Here is a 15800-nt window from a genome sequence, read left to right on the forward strand (position 1 = left end):
TTTATTTTATTTATCAAAGCATTTAAACATAATTTTTAATTGATAAATAAATATAAATGTATGGCTCTTGGACTGTCTTAACATTTCGTTTTCTTTTGCTTTACTTCAGTCATTTATTTACATGTAACACATTTGTACACATCTGGCCTTAAAGTGTCATTACAGTATTAAATGTTGTTTTTGTTTTAGACCCCATCAGGTCCCTCAGATTTCTTTCCTCACGCTGGACACTGAAGATCTTTAGAGTTGGAGATTGGAGATCTTGAAACTTGAATGTTTCATTCCACCACCCTCAAGGTTCTGAGCTGCCGACACACAGCACAGTGGCACGCTCTGCCATGATACTAGTTGCAATTACCATAAAGGTTAAGGTCTTTCTGTAGATAGATACCTGAGAAACAGCCTCACATAGTCATTAAGCTTATGACAAAGCAACTCTACAATCTTCCTTTATTCTTCTGTGTTGAATCTTTCAGACCTGAACACGTTTATCAGCTCTTCATTCTCTGTGAGTTCTCTGGGCTGAGGCTTGGACAGACAACCTCTTTGTGACAGTTCATCCTTGATTGCGAGCAGCGCCATGTCTACTTTACAACATGTGTATTTCTGATGATAGCAAAGGTGTGACCTCATTCATGCTGTCATTACGGGGGTGCTAGGGTTGTTGGGTCCATTCATGCCTCATGTGTCATCATCATGTCATCATTCCTGAAGTCATGAACAACAACAAGCTGCCCAGGTGTCATCAGGACATTTCCTCAGTTCACCTGTGTCTATGTTTCCCTTTTATCATAACACAGAAGGAACTAATACATGAGGATATAAAGTCAGGCAACATCATTTGATCCTGGCTACTCAAATACATTCACACAGATGCGAGCTGTTAAATCACAATACTAAATGTTGCATTAATTACTCAAATTACAAGCAAAACCATGATGAACCTGATTCCCTGCAAGGTCCTAAAAAGACCCCACATCATAAGTGCGTATGTATTATTCTACCCCTGCAATGGTGCGACCACACAGCGCCTTGGTTTCATGGATACTGAATGGAAATGGTTGTGGAAACTGAGCTTTTTAAGTGGAAGAACATTTGTAAAACCAGTTTTCCAGGCCCCAGCACTGTGTGGGCAGAAAGGTGGAAGATGAGAACAAATTCTTTCAATCAAAAATAATGAATAGAAACGGTAAGTGTGAGAATTAATTAAGAATGTTTGTGGGAAAGGGGCTTTATTGCTGAAAAGCATTTGTAGGAATTGCAGAAGAAGAAGAAGAGGAAGAAGAAGAAGCAAATGAAGAAAAAAAACAAGACGAAGAAGAAAAGTCATGTCGTCACTTCCTATTTTGCGTCCGCTTGGTCACGTGATAGTGAATTAGCTCGCTGTCTCTGCTATGTTTGTCGTTTGTTCTAACATAGATGGAAAATGTCACATTCTTCGTCATTATCTGTCTTCTTTGACGGTAAGACGTCCAACGGCGGCCCCGACACTCGGTTTTTACCGCCGTCGGGCACGAAGTTTGACCGCGAAAAGGCGCCGCCGCCGTGGGGGCCCTGCGCGTCACGTGACCCGCATGCGGCGGAGCGTTTGATAAAAGATGGCGTGAGCTGCGGAGCGGAGAGGACAACAAACCCACAGAGCCGCCACAGCAGCACCGCCACAGCGCGCTACAGCGGCCGTTCAACTGCCAGGTAAGTTCATTTTACGGTCGGCTCCTGTTTACTCAACTCCCACCCTACGCCTCGGCCATTACGAAACACCCGAGTTGTCCTTTGCGCGACGGAAACTAAAAGGAAATGTCGTAAGTTTGGTTCTCTACTAAGCTAAGTTACCTTTAGCGCGTCTTGTTAGTTAGGTTCGTTGCTAATGTTAGCTAGCGACAACAGTGACACGGTGTTTGTGTCTGAGCTGCCGTAAACAACACAACGCGCGAGCTCATTGTCTAGCTTTGTGTACCGTAGCTGTGCTTAGGATTGTTTATTTACCGAGCGTTACTGCTGTTTATACTTTATGTCTACGTAATACGCGAACATTGGGCAATATTAGCATAAGTTAGTCTAGCTACGAAGTCAAGCGCGATGGCTACGAATGTTACGGTAAAGTTGTCTACTGTCCATTATAGGCGGAATTATGAGTTGCGGTTAAGATTGTATGCGGAGTTGATGTAGTAAATGCTTAAGGTTACCATGTGGATGATACAGTGACCAGCTGACATCTTGTACAACTGAGCGCAGTTAAGTCACAGCAGGTTTATACTTCAACGTTATTTACATTCATAGCTATTCAATGGCTGGTGGAGGACACATATAGCTTGTAAGCGGTATGATTGTCCTGTCAATGTCATCTCCGTGCGCGCGTGTTGACCTGTGTGTGTTGTCTTCCAAATGATCGGCTAGCTAACACTGCTAATCTGTGTCACCCTTTTGTAATCGGGTCAGTGTAACAGTTCAGTGTAGCGAATCGTCTGTTTGCTGTTGTGTAGGAAACCGGGTGGTGACTGGCATGCAGTCGACGGACAAGTTGGTTGTTTTGTAATTTTTTGTAGCTGTTACGGGGTTGAAAACATGATCGACTGATTGCGCTGTGGGTGACTTGTGTGAATCTTCGCGAGTGTACGGGACCAGGAAGTTGCGCGTGGGGGCAAACACGTGTCTCGGTATGGCTCACTTTGTACCGCGTCCTGTTCCCGTGCTGGTGTGTATAAACTTTACTGCGATAAAGAGATAGACTTCTGCTTCTTCAACGGTTCTTAAGAGTTTAGTCGGGTAGATCCGGTCAGTTTCGTTTTCATAGTTTGGTTCATTTTCGTTTTCTCGCGTGTTGATTGAGTATCGTACCTGTAAATGGCAAGGACATGTGTTTTATACGCTTAAATAAAATAACAATCGGGCTTTAGGTTCGCTTTGTACACTTACTACACTTATCTTAGGTTGTAGATGCCATTCTCAAATGTTTCTGATGCTTTTTCTCCATGCTTGTGGATGCGCTCGTTTATAGCGTGATGCAGTCTTTCATCATTGTCTGGAAACAATTTTAGTTCATTAGCGATATTTTGTATTTCTCCTCTGTTCCGTTCAAAAGCTCAAACTCAACATTGGGCTTCATGTCCTGTATTTTGTGAGGGTTAAGGTGAAGGTTAAGAGCCATTATAACTGAACAATAAAACTTTGAATTATGGAAATAATTATATACAAGAGAATTATGTCAGCGGTGTAGTGCAGACAGTTTCCTCCCTGCTATTTTACAGTTACAGTCCATTTCAAATTCTGCAAGTAAAAAAATGTGTTTTCCTTGCAGATGGATCCTGGACAGGACTTGCTTCTCGCCGCCCTTAGTGAGAGTGGCATTTGCCCAAATGATTTAGGCCTGTTTGATGTTGATTCTCAGGATGTTGCACAGCCCTCTACAGCCCAGCAGGTAAGATGATCTTAACAGAGTTTACCTGAGTATCATTGAATGTCTGCTTTCATGCCATCATAAACCCTGCTTGCCTCCCTCTCATCTACATGGCAGGAATTGTTTATTTTATTCTGTACTGTTCTCGGATCTTAATGGTCTCTTTTCTGCCCCCCCATCCAGTCTATCTCCATCAGTGCCCTGGATGTTGGTTTGGGAGCTGATGCGGTGGAAGCCGTTCGAAATGAGACCATGGCTCCACTCCCCATAGCTGCTATCAGGGTGAGATTACGTTAAATAAGATTAAATTCCTCCCCTTTCTATTGCAGTATGTCAAAAACCATATTTTTTGCCCTTTTTTCTTTACAGCAGCACAAACCTCAGCCATCAACCACCACTTTTGTCTTAAATCAGCTGAATCAATTGCCATCATTAGGAGCTGCTGTGACCAAACAATCAGTCACAAACCCCATCAAACACACCATAACTGTAACCAAGGTGGTACATGTTGCTAATTCAGCGCTTCGAGCATCATCGACCGGCTCCACCACCACTTTTCCCCCTTCAGCGTCCACAATAGTGCCTTCTAACAGAGAGCAGGTAAGCATGTTGAACTTGTGCCCTTTCTTTCACAATCAGAAATGTAGAAAAATATTGGAGAGCAGAAGCATTCCAATAACTCATTATGCTTGTTACATTTTTTCACAGATTCAGTTGAAGGACCTGCTTAGGACGAGTGGTGTGAGGGGTACTGGCCTAAAGGGCAACAGTCTGATGGAGCTCATGAGGCTTAAGCCTCCTTCTAACATTGCTCCACCAGTTGCTACTGCAACAGCAACAAGTAAGATATTGGGTTGAAATTAGTTTCAGGATGACAATTAAAGGTTCCCCAATGTTGTGTCAATGTTGCTTTTGGGAGAACTCCAGGCCGCTAATTCAAAACTTCTGGTGATTTCCTCAGTGTTTAGTGAATATGTGTGCTGTAACATTGACTGAATTAATGAGAAGGCGCATCGACCTGAGCATGTTTGTTTGGTTGTGATATTAACAGCTGTGTTCTCTGTTTCAGGTGACATGAATAATGGAATAAAGAAGGAAGTGTTCGGCAAAGATGTTACCAGGATCTGGATTAACGATGACAAAAAATTACAGAACTTTTCACAGCCTCTGGTATGAATTAATATTGGATTTTAAAGGTACAAAGTAATGTGTTGGTAATAAAAACGAAACCATCAACGACACACTGCTACGTTAGTTTTGTGAAATTGATTATAGTTAAATATTTCCTTTTGGCTTTGGAAGAATGTTATGAGTGAGTGTTCTTTCCCTTTCTCATCGCATTCTCCATGTGCAGAAACTTCCAGGAATGAAGGATGAGGATGAGCCCGAGGAGGAAGAGGAAGAAGAGTTGGGTCATGCTGAGACTTATGCAGAATACATGCCAATGAAACGTAAGTATAACTGTTGTAGTAATCTTGTTGGTTAATGACAATAGCGTCAATATCCTGGTCCATTTGTGCCTGACTAGTTTACAACTACAGCATTTTCCCCTAAAGAGAAACGAGTTCCTTACAATGTTGAAATTGGATCAAAGTATAAAAGTAAGTTGTTAAATCATCAGTGTGTTCTAGGTGGTTAAACTTTGTTGCAACACATCTCAAGTAATTAATGGTTAATATGGGTTTCCCACACACACACAAAATGAATTAAATGCAAAATTCTCTAAATGCATCCACATGAATATTCAGTATTTTCTTCATTACACGTGGCAATTTTATGAACCGATATTGAATTGACGGCAGGTCTTTCAAAATATATATAGCTTTAAAATAAATGATCCATTAACCAGTTAGTTTGTCATTGCAGTTCGGATTGGCCTACGTCATCCCGATCCTGTGGTGGAGACCAGCTCTCTGTCCAGCGTCAACCCTCCAGATGTGTGGTACAGACTGTCCATCCCAGAAGAAACCATCGATCGCGGCTGCCTTTCTGCTCTGCAGCTAGAGGCCATTACATATGCAGCTCAGGTAAACATTTAATCTTGCAACTCAATATTGATGAGGCAGAAATTGGGCCAGACGTTGTTGCTGAAGCTGTGAATTACCCCCTGGGCCAAATTTCAGCATCCAAAAACTAGTCCGACCTTCCACCGCAGAAATATTGCAAAGACCAGTCTCATTCTGCTTTTCAAGGATATAGTAATTACCTCTGGACACCCCTAGATTATTCCAATTTTCTTCTCATGTTTGCGTCTCAGTCTTCCTTAAATGTTCTCCTACTTCAGTAGAACATTAATAAATTCAGCAGCCAGGATTATAACCAAGACAAAATGCTCTACTCATATTACACCTCTCTTAGCGTTGTTGCTCTGGCCCCCGAACGTTTTAGTATTGATTTCTAAGATTCTTTTAATTGCCTATAAGGTATTAAGTGGCGCAGCACCTGCTCATATAGTGCTGCTACTGAGTCATTATAGTACCTCAAGGTCTCTTAGAGCATCTGCTCCCCTAACAGACCTGAATATTAAAGGAGATGGAGCATTTGGGACCTTGCTTCCAAGCTCTGGAAAATTGTACACAATTATGTCGGACCTGCCGAATCTGTTGACACACCCATTTCTATAATTTGCCGTCATCATTGCTCCTCAGTCTGCCCTGTTGAGTTATTACTCTACCCTTTTAACCTATATATTTATTTATTGTCTGAGCTATTGATTTGTTTTTCCTCAGTTTTCCACGTGCTTGGTTTCTCTTGTTTTTCTTGCCTGTGTATTACCTTGTGTCACCTGTGTAGTGCCATGTTGTTGTTAGTTCTCACTTTTGTGTCGGTCTGTTGGACCGTACTGGGCCTGTTGTATGTGGATTGGGTTTACAGTGCCTGACCCTGAACTCAATATCTGTATGTAACAATTCAATGCGTAATTTAACTGTTTTTCTGCTTTGTTTTCTTTTGTTTAATTAAAATGTTCAAAGTTATAATACATGCAATAACCTCTTCTCTCTGTGCCCCACAGCAACATGAGACATTCCTTCCTAATGGTGACCGGGCTGCCTATTTGATTGGTGATGGAGCTGGTGTGGGGAAAGGCCGGACCATTGCTGGGATAATATATGAGAATTATCTTTTAGGCAGGAAGCGATCACTTTGGTAATTGCATATCCCCCAGACATTGGTCATTGGTCACAATTTCCCTCTGTACATTGTCTTATTTCTTTTTTAAATCTTTTGTTTCTTCAGGTTTAGTGTCTCAAATGACTTGAAATATGATGCTGAACGGGATTTAAGGGATATAGGGGCAAAGAACATCCAGGTTCACTCATTGAATAAGGTATGCATGTGTACATATGGATGCATATATGTTAAGAGCCAGATGAACTCATTTTTTTCAAAGTGACTAACTTTCACTCTTAAACTTTCAGTTCAAATATGGCAAAATCTCTTCAAAACACAATGGGAGTGTGAAGAAAGGTGTGATCTTTGCCACCTACTCCTCCTTGATAGGAGAAAGCCAGTCGGGAGGAAAGTACAAGACCAGATTTGAACAGCTTCTTCACTGGTGTGGAGAAGATTTTGATGGAGCTGTATCCTTTCATTCAAGCAAAGCTGTCAGGAATTGCTGATTGTTATTTATTTCTCTTTTTTTTTGCATTGAATTTTATCATCTTCCTCCAAAGCTTAATAGTTGTCCTTAACCCCATGACTCAGATCGTCTATGATGAATGTCACAAAGCCAAAAATGTTTGTCCTATTGGATCGTCAAAACCTACTAAAACTGGACTTGCAGTGTTGGAGCTCCAGAACAAACTCCCTAAGGCTCGAGTCGTGTACGCGAGTGCCACCGGTATGTAGACATATAAACAACACAGGATTTAGATGTAGATACCCAGCTTTTGAATTGATACACATTATCTTGAAGTGAATGTGTTGTCTGGTTAACGATGTGGAAAAGAAATGCAAATAGAGCAATGAATCTTCTCATCTAGGTGCCTCTGAACCCCGAAACATGGCTTACATGAACCGTCTGGGCATCTGGGGGCATAAAACTCCCTTCAGGGAGTTTGGCAACTTCATCCAAGCTGTTGAGCGCAGGTTTGTTTCTGAATTTGTACATTACACGGCGCGGCAACACCACTTCATGAGCATTGACATTTTGTGAAGTGGAACATTTCTCTTCTGTTTTTTTATAATATGTATCCATCTGTTCCCATTTTAGAGGTGTTGGTGCCATGGAGATAGTGGCTATGGATATGAAATTGAGGGGGATGTACATTGCAAGGCAGTTGAGTTTCACAGGTGTGACCTTCAAGATTGAAGAGGTTCCTCTGAATCAGCAATACATTAATATGTACAACAAATCTGTGCGCCTGGTAAGAGCATTAACTTAGCCTCGTAGAAGTGGATTTTTAGCAGTTGGCTTTCACATTTTGTTGTTGCAAAAATCTTACCTAATTTTGCGTTTCTGCCCGTTTCAGTGGGTGAGTGCACGTGAGAAGTTCCAGCAGGCTGCTAACCTGATGGATGCAGAACAGCGCATGAAGAAGTCAATGTGGGGCCAGTTCTGGTCTGCTCACCAGAGGTTCTTCAAGTACCTCTGCATTGCCTCTAAGGTCCGCCGAGTTGTTCAGCTGGCGAGAGAGGATGTTCAAAATGGAAAGGTGAGACTTGATAATGATAATATAAAAAGTCTTGAAGTAACAATCAGTTATATTTCGGAGTACAGTAACAGTAATTTTGTTCTGCCGTGTTTGAGTGTGAATAATCACAATAGCCATTTCTTCTACAGTGTGTGGTGATCGGACTTCAGTCCACCGGAGAAGCAAGAACTCTCGAGGCTTTAGAGGAGGGAGGAGGAGAGCTTAATGACTTTGTGTCAACTGCAAAGTAAGAAACAAGAACTATGTTTGTTTGTTTTCAGTTCAAAAAGACTGATGCACACAATTGATGTAACGACATGTTCTTGCTTTAGGGGTGTGCTGCAGTCTCTGGTAGAGAAGCATTTCCCAGCTCCTGACAGACAGAAGCTTTATAGCCTGCTGGGCATCGACCTCTCGGCCAAGAAAACCCCGTCTCCCAATGATGCTGCAGCAGAATCTCATCACAAGGGCAAGAAGAGGAAAGGTAGTTATTTTAGTTATACATTTTTCTCTTGTCTTTTTGCTGTTTGATCACTGAATTCGAATGATTAAAATTGAAAAATACCATTGTTCCCCATCATTGTCTTTCAGGACTAGACTTAAAAAAACAGCCGAAAAAGAAGCCTCGCAAGCACGGCGGTCTGTCAGGCACCAGCTCTGATGAGAGCCAATCAGAGGACTCGGACAAAGAGTCTGATGATGACAGCTTCAAATCTGTTAGCTCAGCGGATGATGATGATGATGATTTCAACCCATTCAGAGACGAATCTGATGGCGACGAGGACGATGGTAAGATTTCAGACTGGGTCGTGTTGATTTATGGTCTTTGGGATAGTGTTATGGTAGCTTAAAATTGGTGTTTCAAACAAACGTTACCATTTTGTAGATCCATGGCTTGTCAGAAAAGAACCAAAGAAAAGGGGGAAAGAGAAGAAGAAAAAAAAGAGGAAGAGTGTTGATCCAGACTCCATTCAAAGTGCCTTGTTAGCCTCTGGACTGGGTTCCACCAGGCCTACATTCACTGCCCCTGTTAATCCCCCAAGCGCGCCTGCCATAGGTAAGCATGTCACCAGATTAAAAAACAAAACGGAATGACTCTGTTTTTGTCCTCCAGTGGGTAATGTTTCGTTTTTTGCTTTTCCCCAAGTCAAGACAGAGAGTCATGATAGCTATCTTACCAGTGAGGACTCAGTGGACCTTGCCCAGAAAATGAAAAGAGACTTGCTTGAAAGTCTTGAGCAGCTTGCACACGATCTACCTCCCAACACTCTGGATGAGCTCATAGATGAATTGGGGGGACCAGAGAATGTGGCAGAGGTATTTATGACCTTTTCATTCGCTTTTATTACTCTAAATTGGCTTGAATTTTGCTTTTTAATTCCTTTTAAGCTACATCGGTAAATAGTCTGTAAAATGTTCTCACTTTCCTGTTTAACTCTTATCAGATGACGGGCCGCAAGGGTCGTGTGGTCAGCAACGATGATGGCAGCATCACCTATGAATCCCGCTCTGAACTGGATGTTCCGGTGGAAATCCTCAATCTCACAGAGAAGCAGAGGTTTATGGACGGAGAGAAGGTAAAGCTGATGTCCCTGTGGAAAGGAAGTAATGTATTCCAAACCTGGTAGAGGGACTTGCTCAGGATTGGGAGCCACATTGCAGAAGCCAGCTTCACAAAGTTTTCAACTATGTCCTCCAATGTTATGTGTAGCGAGTTCATAATTAAATATTTGGGATAAGGCAACGCAGTCCTTTTGATTAAAGTTTTAGAGAAATTGTTGAATAAGATTTTTATTTTTTATACATGTATTACAATTTTAGAAGCGAATGTGAAATGTTGTATCCACTGTGTTTCCTTCCAAACAGAACATAGCCATCATCTCGGAAGCTGCAAGCTCGGGTATATCCTTGCAGGCTGACCGTCGGGTGAAGAACCAGAGGCGCAGGGTCCACATGACCCTTGAGCTACCTTGGAGTGCAGACAGAGCTATACAACAGTTTGGTCAGTAGACATTGACCCCTTTGAATTCTCTGTATGATGGCAGTGCCTGACCAAATGCCTGAATTCTTTTATTCTTCTTTTTGTTTAACCTAATTCAGGGAGAACACACAGGTCAAACCAGGTCACAGCTCCAGAATATGTCTTCCTCATATCTGAGCTTGCAGGAGAGCAGAGATTTGCATCAATCGTTGCCAAAAGACTAGAAAGCTTGGTAATTACTAATTCAATTTATAATTTTTCCTCTGAAATGACTCGAGAGGAATTCTAATACAGAGGCATTGCTTGTGTGTAACTCTTAACAGGGTGCACTCACTCATGGAGACAGAAGAGCAACAGAAACTCGAGATCTCAGCAGGTTTAACTTCGACAACAAAGTAAGCCAATCATACGTGTTTGAGCAGCTCCTATTACTGTCTTTATTTGCCAGTGACTCACCTGCCCTCTCTCTTTGTTTTTAGTACGGCAGAAACGCCTTGGAAATTGTGATGAAATCCATTGTAAAACTTGATTCTCCGTTGGTGTCTCCACCCTCAGACTTCAAAGGGGATTTCTTTAAAGGTATGACTTTTATAATAAAGAAAATTTAGTTTTTCTTTTCTTTTACGTGGAGAAGCAACATTCCACTCATACTATTAGTAATATTACCATATAGGTTGTGGTGGAAAACATTACATCCTATTAACTGACTGTAAATCATAAGGGTCCCGTGTGTGTCTCTGAATACTAATTTGTATTTTTCTCCTGTAGAAATTCAAGGTGGCTTAATAGGCGTGGGTCTGATTAACGTAGAGGACAGATCCGGAGCACTAACACTGGACAAAGGTGATGCCTGCTTAGAACTTGAAAGTCACAACCACAGTTATAAACATTTGGATAGCAAAGGTTTTGTTCTGTATCGGTACAGTAATTGTGGAAAATGTTGACGTAAAGCTGATGCATGTACTTCTTTACTTCCATAGACTACAACAATATGGGGAAGTTCCTGAACCGTATTTTGGGCATGGCGGTGCAGCAGCAGAATGCGTTGTTTCAGTATTTTGCTGATACACTAACAGCTGTTATTCAGGAGGCCAAGAAGAACGGCAGATATGACATGGGCATTCTAGGTACGATCAAGTCACTGTTCATGTTGTCAGTCAGCTTATTTTCAAACGGCTCAAGTGAGGCTTGAGCATTTTTGTATTATGGCAAGTCGAAAATGCTACTCCTAAATTTGCTCATGCCTACTGTGTTGATCTCAAGATTACATTGAAGCTGAAATGTATCTAATCTGTTTAACTCTTCCTTCTTCCTATTGCTTCTGTTTTGTGTTAGATCTGGGATCTGGGGATGAGAAAGTAAAGAAGGTGGACTGCAGGAAATTCCTGACACCAGGCTATACCACATCGGGACACGTAGAGCTCCACACAGTATGTCACTTTGTCACATAAATTCCAAAAGGGCCATGTGACTATTCCTGTCTGAAGATATGTTTGATCACAATTGTATTACTTGACTTTGTTTGGTTTGTTTCCTTCTACAGGTCAGTGTAGAGAGAGGAATGTCATGGGAAGAAGCCACTCATGCTTGGGCAGAACAAAATGGAGCAGATGATGGCTTCTATGTTCAGGTACGGTTGAAGACAACTTACTCATAGTGTGAAATTACATTTTTCAAGTGGAGTTTTGGTGGGAAAAAAGGATCTTCCTGAATTACAACTTCTATTTTGCTTTCAGATGAGGAATAACAAAAAAACAGCCATACTGGTGAAAGAGGTCAATGCCAAAAAGAGGCTGTTTCTGGTGTACCGGCCGAACACGGGCAGACAGCTCAAACTGGAGCCGTATGCAGACATCAAGAAGAAATTTAAAAAGGTTACTACAGAAATTCTTGACTGGAAAAACACAGAATCAAAGTCTTTGCTTGTATGGCAGATATTCATGTATTTTCTTCACCAATTAGGTCTTATCAGAAGATGCAAAGCAGCACTGGAGTGAGCAGTACAAGTCATCTGCAAATATCTGTTCCCACGCATACTGGTATGCCCTTTTCAGATGGATGGAATATGTATTGTAACAGAATCTTCAGCCTCTGTGTTCACGTTTCCATCTTGTGAGTAGTTGTAAGCCTTTCTGTGTGCTCTTGTGTTTCTTTGTCTACAGGCGGGGGAATTGTAAGAAAGCGTCTGTGGGTCTGCAGTGTGAGGTCGGCCTTCGCTGTAGGTCTTACTATGTTCTGTGTGGCTCGGTGCTGAGTGTGTGGAACGAGTTGGAGGAGGTGCTCACCCCAGTCAGTGGAACCAACGTCAAGGTGCAGATCGTTCGTCTCAGAACAGAAGATGGACAGAGGATAGTTGGTAGGTTGAATGATTTGAAACATTTTTATGCATTCAGTGTAATACAAATGTTAAGACGAAAGCAGTGAATTTTGTCTGCACGTCTGTTTTGTTCTTCTCTACAGGACTAATCATTCCAGCAAACTGCGTGTCTCCCCTCATCAATAAGCTCTCAACATCAGACCAGTGCCAGCAGCTTGCAGTGCAGGAGCAGCAGAAGCGACAGCAGCTTCACCCCCAAAGTCTCTGTCAGGCACCCAACACATAGTTCGGGTGGACCACTCGGCCCCGCGAGCGCCGCTCCCAACTCGGCTCCCACCTGAGTTCACATCCCAGACTGAGGGGATTCGACTCCACCAATCTCTGTCTCTGCACTGCAGGCTCCAGAACCACTAATCCTTGTTCTGCACCCGATTGTTCCTGGTTGTTTGTGGGCGTCACACTAAGCTGTGGTATTCTCACATGTAAAGCAGTGTTTGTACAGAGGAAAGATTTCAGGGCTTTTTATAGATCTCCAGAGACTTTGACCTAGAGAGGTTTGATTGGTGACGTATTGTCCTCTGACATTCAGAGTGAAAGGTTTGTGATATATTGATAAAGACCGAGTTGACACAAGCTGAAGGCATGATGGCCTGTGGCTGTTCAGTCATTCAATTTCTCACTCTCGTGCAAGCTGTTAAATATATTTTGTGCCGTTGTTTTAGCCCAGGATCACCCAGTGTGAGGCAAAGCCTGGTTCTGGTTTAGACCAAAGGTGGATGAGACAAAGAGCATTCAAACTTTTCAAGTATGAGAATTTAAGTTACCAGTGGGCATTTAATGCTAAAATACTGTGCAATACAGTGTTAACACGTGATGCAATCCGTATTTAGTAAAAAAAAATAGCTTAGCACCAAAATTTGTTACGATTGTACAGGCAGTTTATCACTCATCAAACATTGCATTCTGCGCTTTTGTCACTTGAACACAGAAAACCTGATGTGTGCAAACGTGTTTTCTGCTGCCTCTTCACAAAGCTGTTTTACTCAATAAGCTTGATAATTTGTAGCGAAGAATTCTGGGTTTTACGCAGCAAGTTATCCTCATGTAGAAGAGCTGCGTCATGCAACAGGCCCAAGATGTTTGGAAGCCATTGCAATACAAAGACCAAAGTGTCGGTGCTTTCTCGTGTCATCATTGCATTTTAATCTTCAGACCAAATTTTCTGTTTCTTTTGTACATAGAGCTCAAATTAGGTCCATGTTTCCATTCAGTTCACTTTTCGTTTTACAGCAAATATTCATCCATCAATTTTCATGTCTGCACTACAATAGAATAGTTTCTAGTTCTGTATCTTCTGTATTCACTTCGACAAAGCAGGGGCCATATTACATTTTGTGTAATGTTAACATTATTTTGTTAAAGCATCAGCTGTTCTGAACAGCTGAATATTTCCATTTATCCGAACCCGCAAGGTTTCAGTCTTGAGGAAACCAGATTTTGTCAGTTGCTATTCTTGTAAAGGAAGTGGGGGAAACCATGGGTAATTAGGAACACGACGGTCCGGCTATCGCATTGTACCCACATGAAAGGGATAGGCGCTCCATTTTCCCACTCTAAAATAAAACGAGACAAGTTCTTACAAAACACCTTTGGTCTACACCTTGACTTTGTCTCACAGTTGGTGGTGGCGGTGTTACCTGGCTGATCTCAGCATCTGTCATTGAGAGAAGAGTAGCCAAGATCAGAAAAAATGTGAAACACGTCTTTGACAAAGTTGCTATTTAATCTTAAAGCAAGTTTTGAGAATAAGACCGGTTTTAGTCATCGGGCTCAACTGAAGGTTTTTTTTTTTGTTTTTTTTTTATATATATACAAGATTTTGCTCAGGGGTTAAGCAAAGAAAACCCTCACTGAAACAAAAAAAGCTAAAAGCTTTAAAGAGAATCTGAAATGCATGACATAACTCAAAGTCATAGGCTTCTTTTGTACTACTGCCCGAGCATAAACGTCACCCTTTCTCACTGTAGTGGCTGTAGTTCCAGTGCATCTTCACAGCTCATCTGTTATTCCTCTCGTTTTGTTGACAGTTTGTAATAACAATAGATGTAATGGCCAAGATTTTTCAGCGCCTGTTTTATTTAGCAAGTATTGAAGCTTTTTCCTGTATACTTCTGTTATACATCAGCACATCAGCACTGGAAGGGACGGACCAAAGGCTGGGTACATTGGAAAATGTTTTTCTTTAATTATTGGAATGACACTATGCTCAGACAGATCCTTATCCTGTGAATTCATGAATCATATCCAAGTGTGGATATCCACTCTGTTCTTAATGAGTTTAGAACGGTAACTAACTGGGAATCAGATCTTTGTATCATAATAATGAGCATTTTGTACACTTTGTAAAAGACCTAACATTAGACTTTCAGAAAAAGTATTTCCTTTGAAGTGTTAGGTCATGGAATTGCAAATCAAAATTGCTAAATGTCCAACACATATGTAAGCAAATAATAGCCTTTATTTTCACGTTGCAGATGTTGTGTATATGGGCTGCTGAGAACGGTAACATTGTTTTGTTTTGTTTTTGAGTGCCGTAGAATATCACGGCAGGTGAGCTGTTGGAATAAGCTGAAACACTTGAAGGACTTTTTGTTTCATCGCACGAGTTGCACTACTGAGTTGTACAAAAAAACCTGCATTACCTGTATGTGAAATGAATGAGTGCAATGACCAATAAAGCTTGGTATACTTCCATCTGTTAAGAGTGAGACTAATCTGAATACATCAATGCAGCCTGGCACCTCAACGTTCTTCAGACCAGTGAGATTGCCTCAGCATGTTTAGTCTGAACTTCCACACACTCCCTAAATGCCTGGTACATTAAGGCAAATTAATTTATAAAGGAAATTCTAAATAATTTCAGCGCCAGTACAGATCTTACACACATTTATTTATTTTTATGATAAGTACCATTTTTGTACTTGTCACAGACAAGGTGTCTCACTTGATTGAACTATTCAGTATATTCCCTGTAGCAAATAAGGTTATTTTTTGCTAAGACTTCATTATTTTAGGAAATATTTAGCAGAGACTCGCTCGCATGATTTGATTTTTCAATTTGCATTTCTTAGCCAATTATTATTTCCTGAGAATTCTAGCTTTATATATATATTTTTTTAATATATCCATTTACACAACATCTTCCACGTGATTATGCAATTGTGTTATGTCTCCTGTTATTTCTCATATTTATACATCCTTATTTTATATATATATATATATATATTATTTTATTCTCCTCAGCGAAAAAGACAGATTGTGTAAAACGTAAACTTTCTTAAAACCTTTATTCGACAAAGTCGTATGTTGCCTGAACCCAAACAATCCGGTTTTTCCAGGGGACCCAGGAGGTCGTGACCCTGGCAGCAGGACTGGGTCAGGCCGGTGGCTGGGTCCTACCATGTGGTCTGA

General features: G+C 41.3%; 1 protein-coding gene across 2 annotated transcripts; it reads left to right on the top strand.

Moving 5' to 3' along the window:
- Positions 1-1347: 1347 nt before the first annotated feature.
- Positions 1348-15085, top strand: sbno1 (strawberry notch homolog 1 (Drosophila)). Of its 2 annotated transcripts, none has more exons than XM_076163781.1 (33): positions 1348-1692; positions 3299-3418; positions 3581-3679; positions 3767-3997; positions 4106-4238; positions 4467-4567; positions 4752-4848; positions 5264-5424; positions 6411-6544; positions 6635-6725; positions 6817-6978; positions 7103-7238; positions 7381-7486; positions 7611-7764; positions 7870-8052; positions 8181-8278; positions 8364-8515; positions 8623-8820; positions 8918-9088; positions 9179-9348; positions 9477-9608; positions 9898-10033; positions 10132-10244; positions 10336-10407; positions 10492-10591; positions 10781-10855; positions 10993-11139; positions 11348-11442; positions 11556-11642; positions 11749-11886; positions 11975-12051; positions 12175-12368; positions 12473-15085. In XM_076163781.1, exons 2-33 carry the CDS (start codon positions 3299-3301, stop codon positions 12613-12615), a joined length of 4206 nt encoding a protein of 1401 aa, XP_076019896.1. In that variant the 5' UTR covers positions 1348-1692; the 3' UTR covers positions 12616-15085. The 2 variants fall into 2 exon arrangements, with proteins under 2 accessions (XP_076019896.1, XP_076019895.1); XM_076163780.1 differs by lacking the exon at positions 1348-1692 and adding an exon at positions 2676-2695.
- Positions 15086-15800: the final 715 nt, after the last annotated feature.

The sequence above is a fragment of the Genypterus blacodes genome, unplaced genomic scaffold, assembly GCF_046128005.1.
Source record: "Genypterus blacodes isolate CSIRO-AG114 ecotype Tasmania unplaced genomic scaffold, CSIRO-AGI_Gbla_v1 ptg000133l_1, whole genome shotgun sequence".
Classification (NCBI taxonomy): domain Eukaryota; kingdom Metazoa; phylum Chordata; class Actinopteri; order Ophidiiformes; family Ophidiidae; genus Genypterus; species Genypterus blacodes.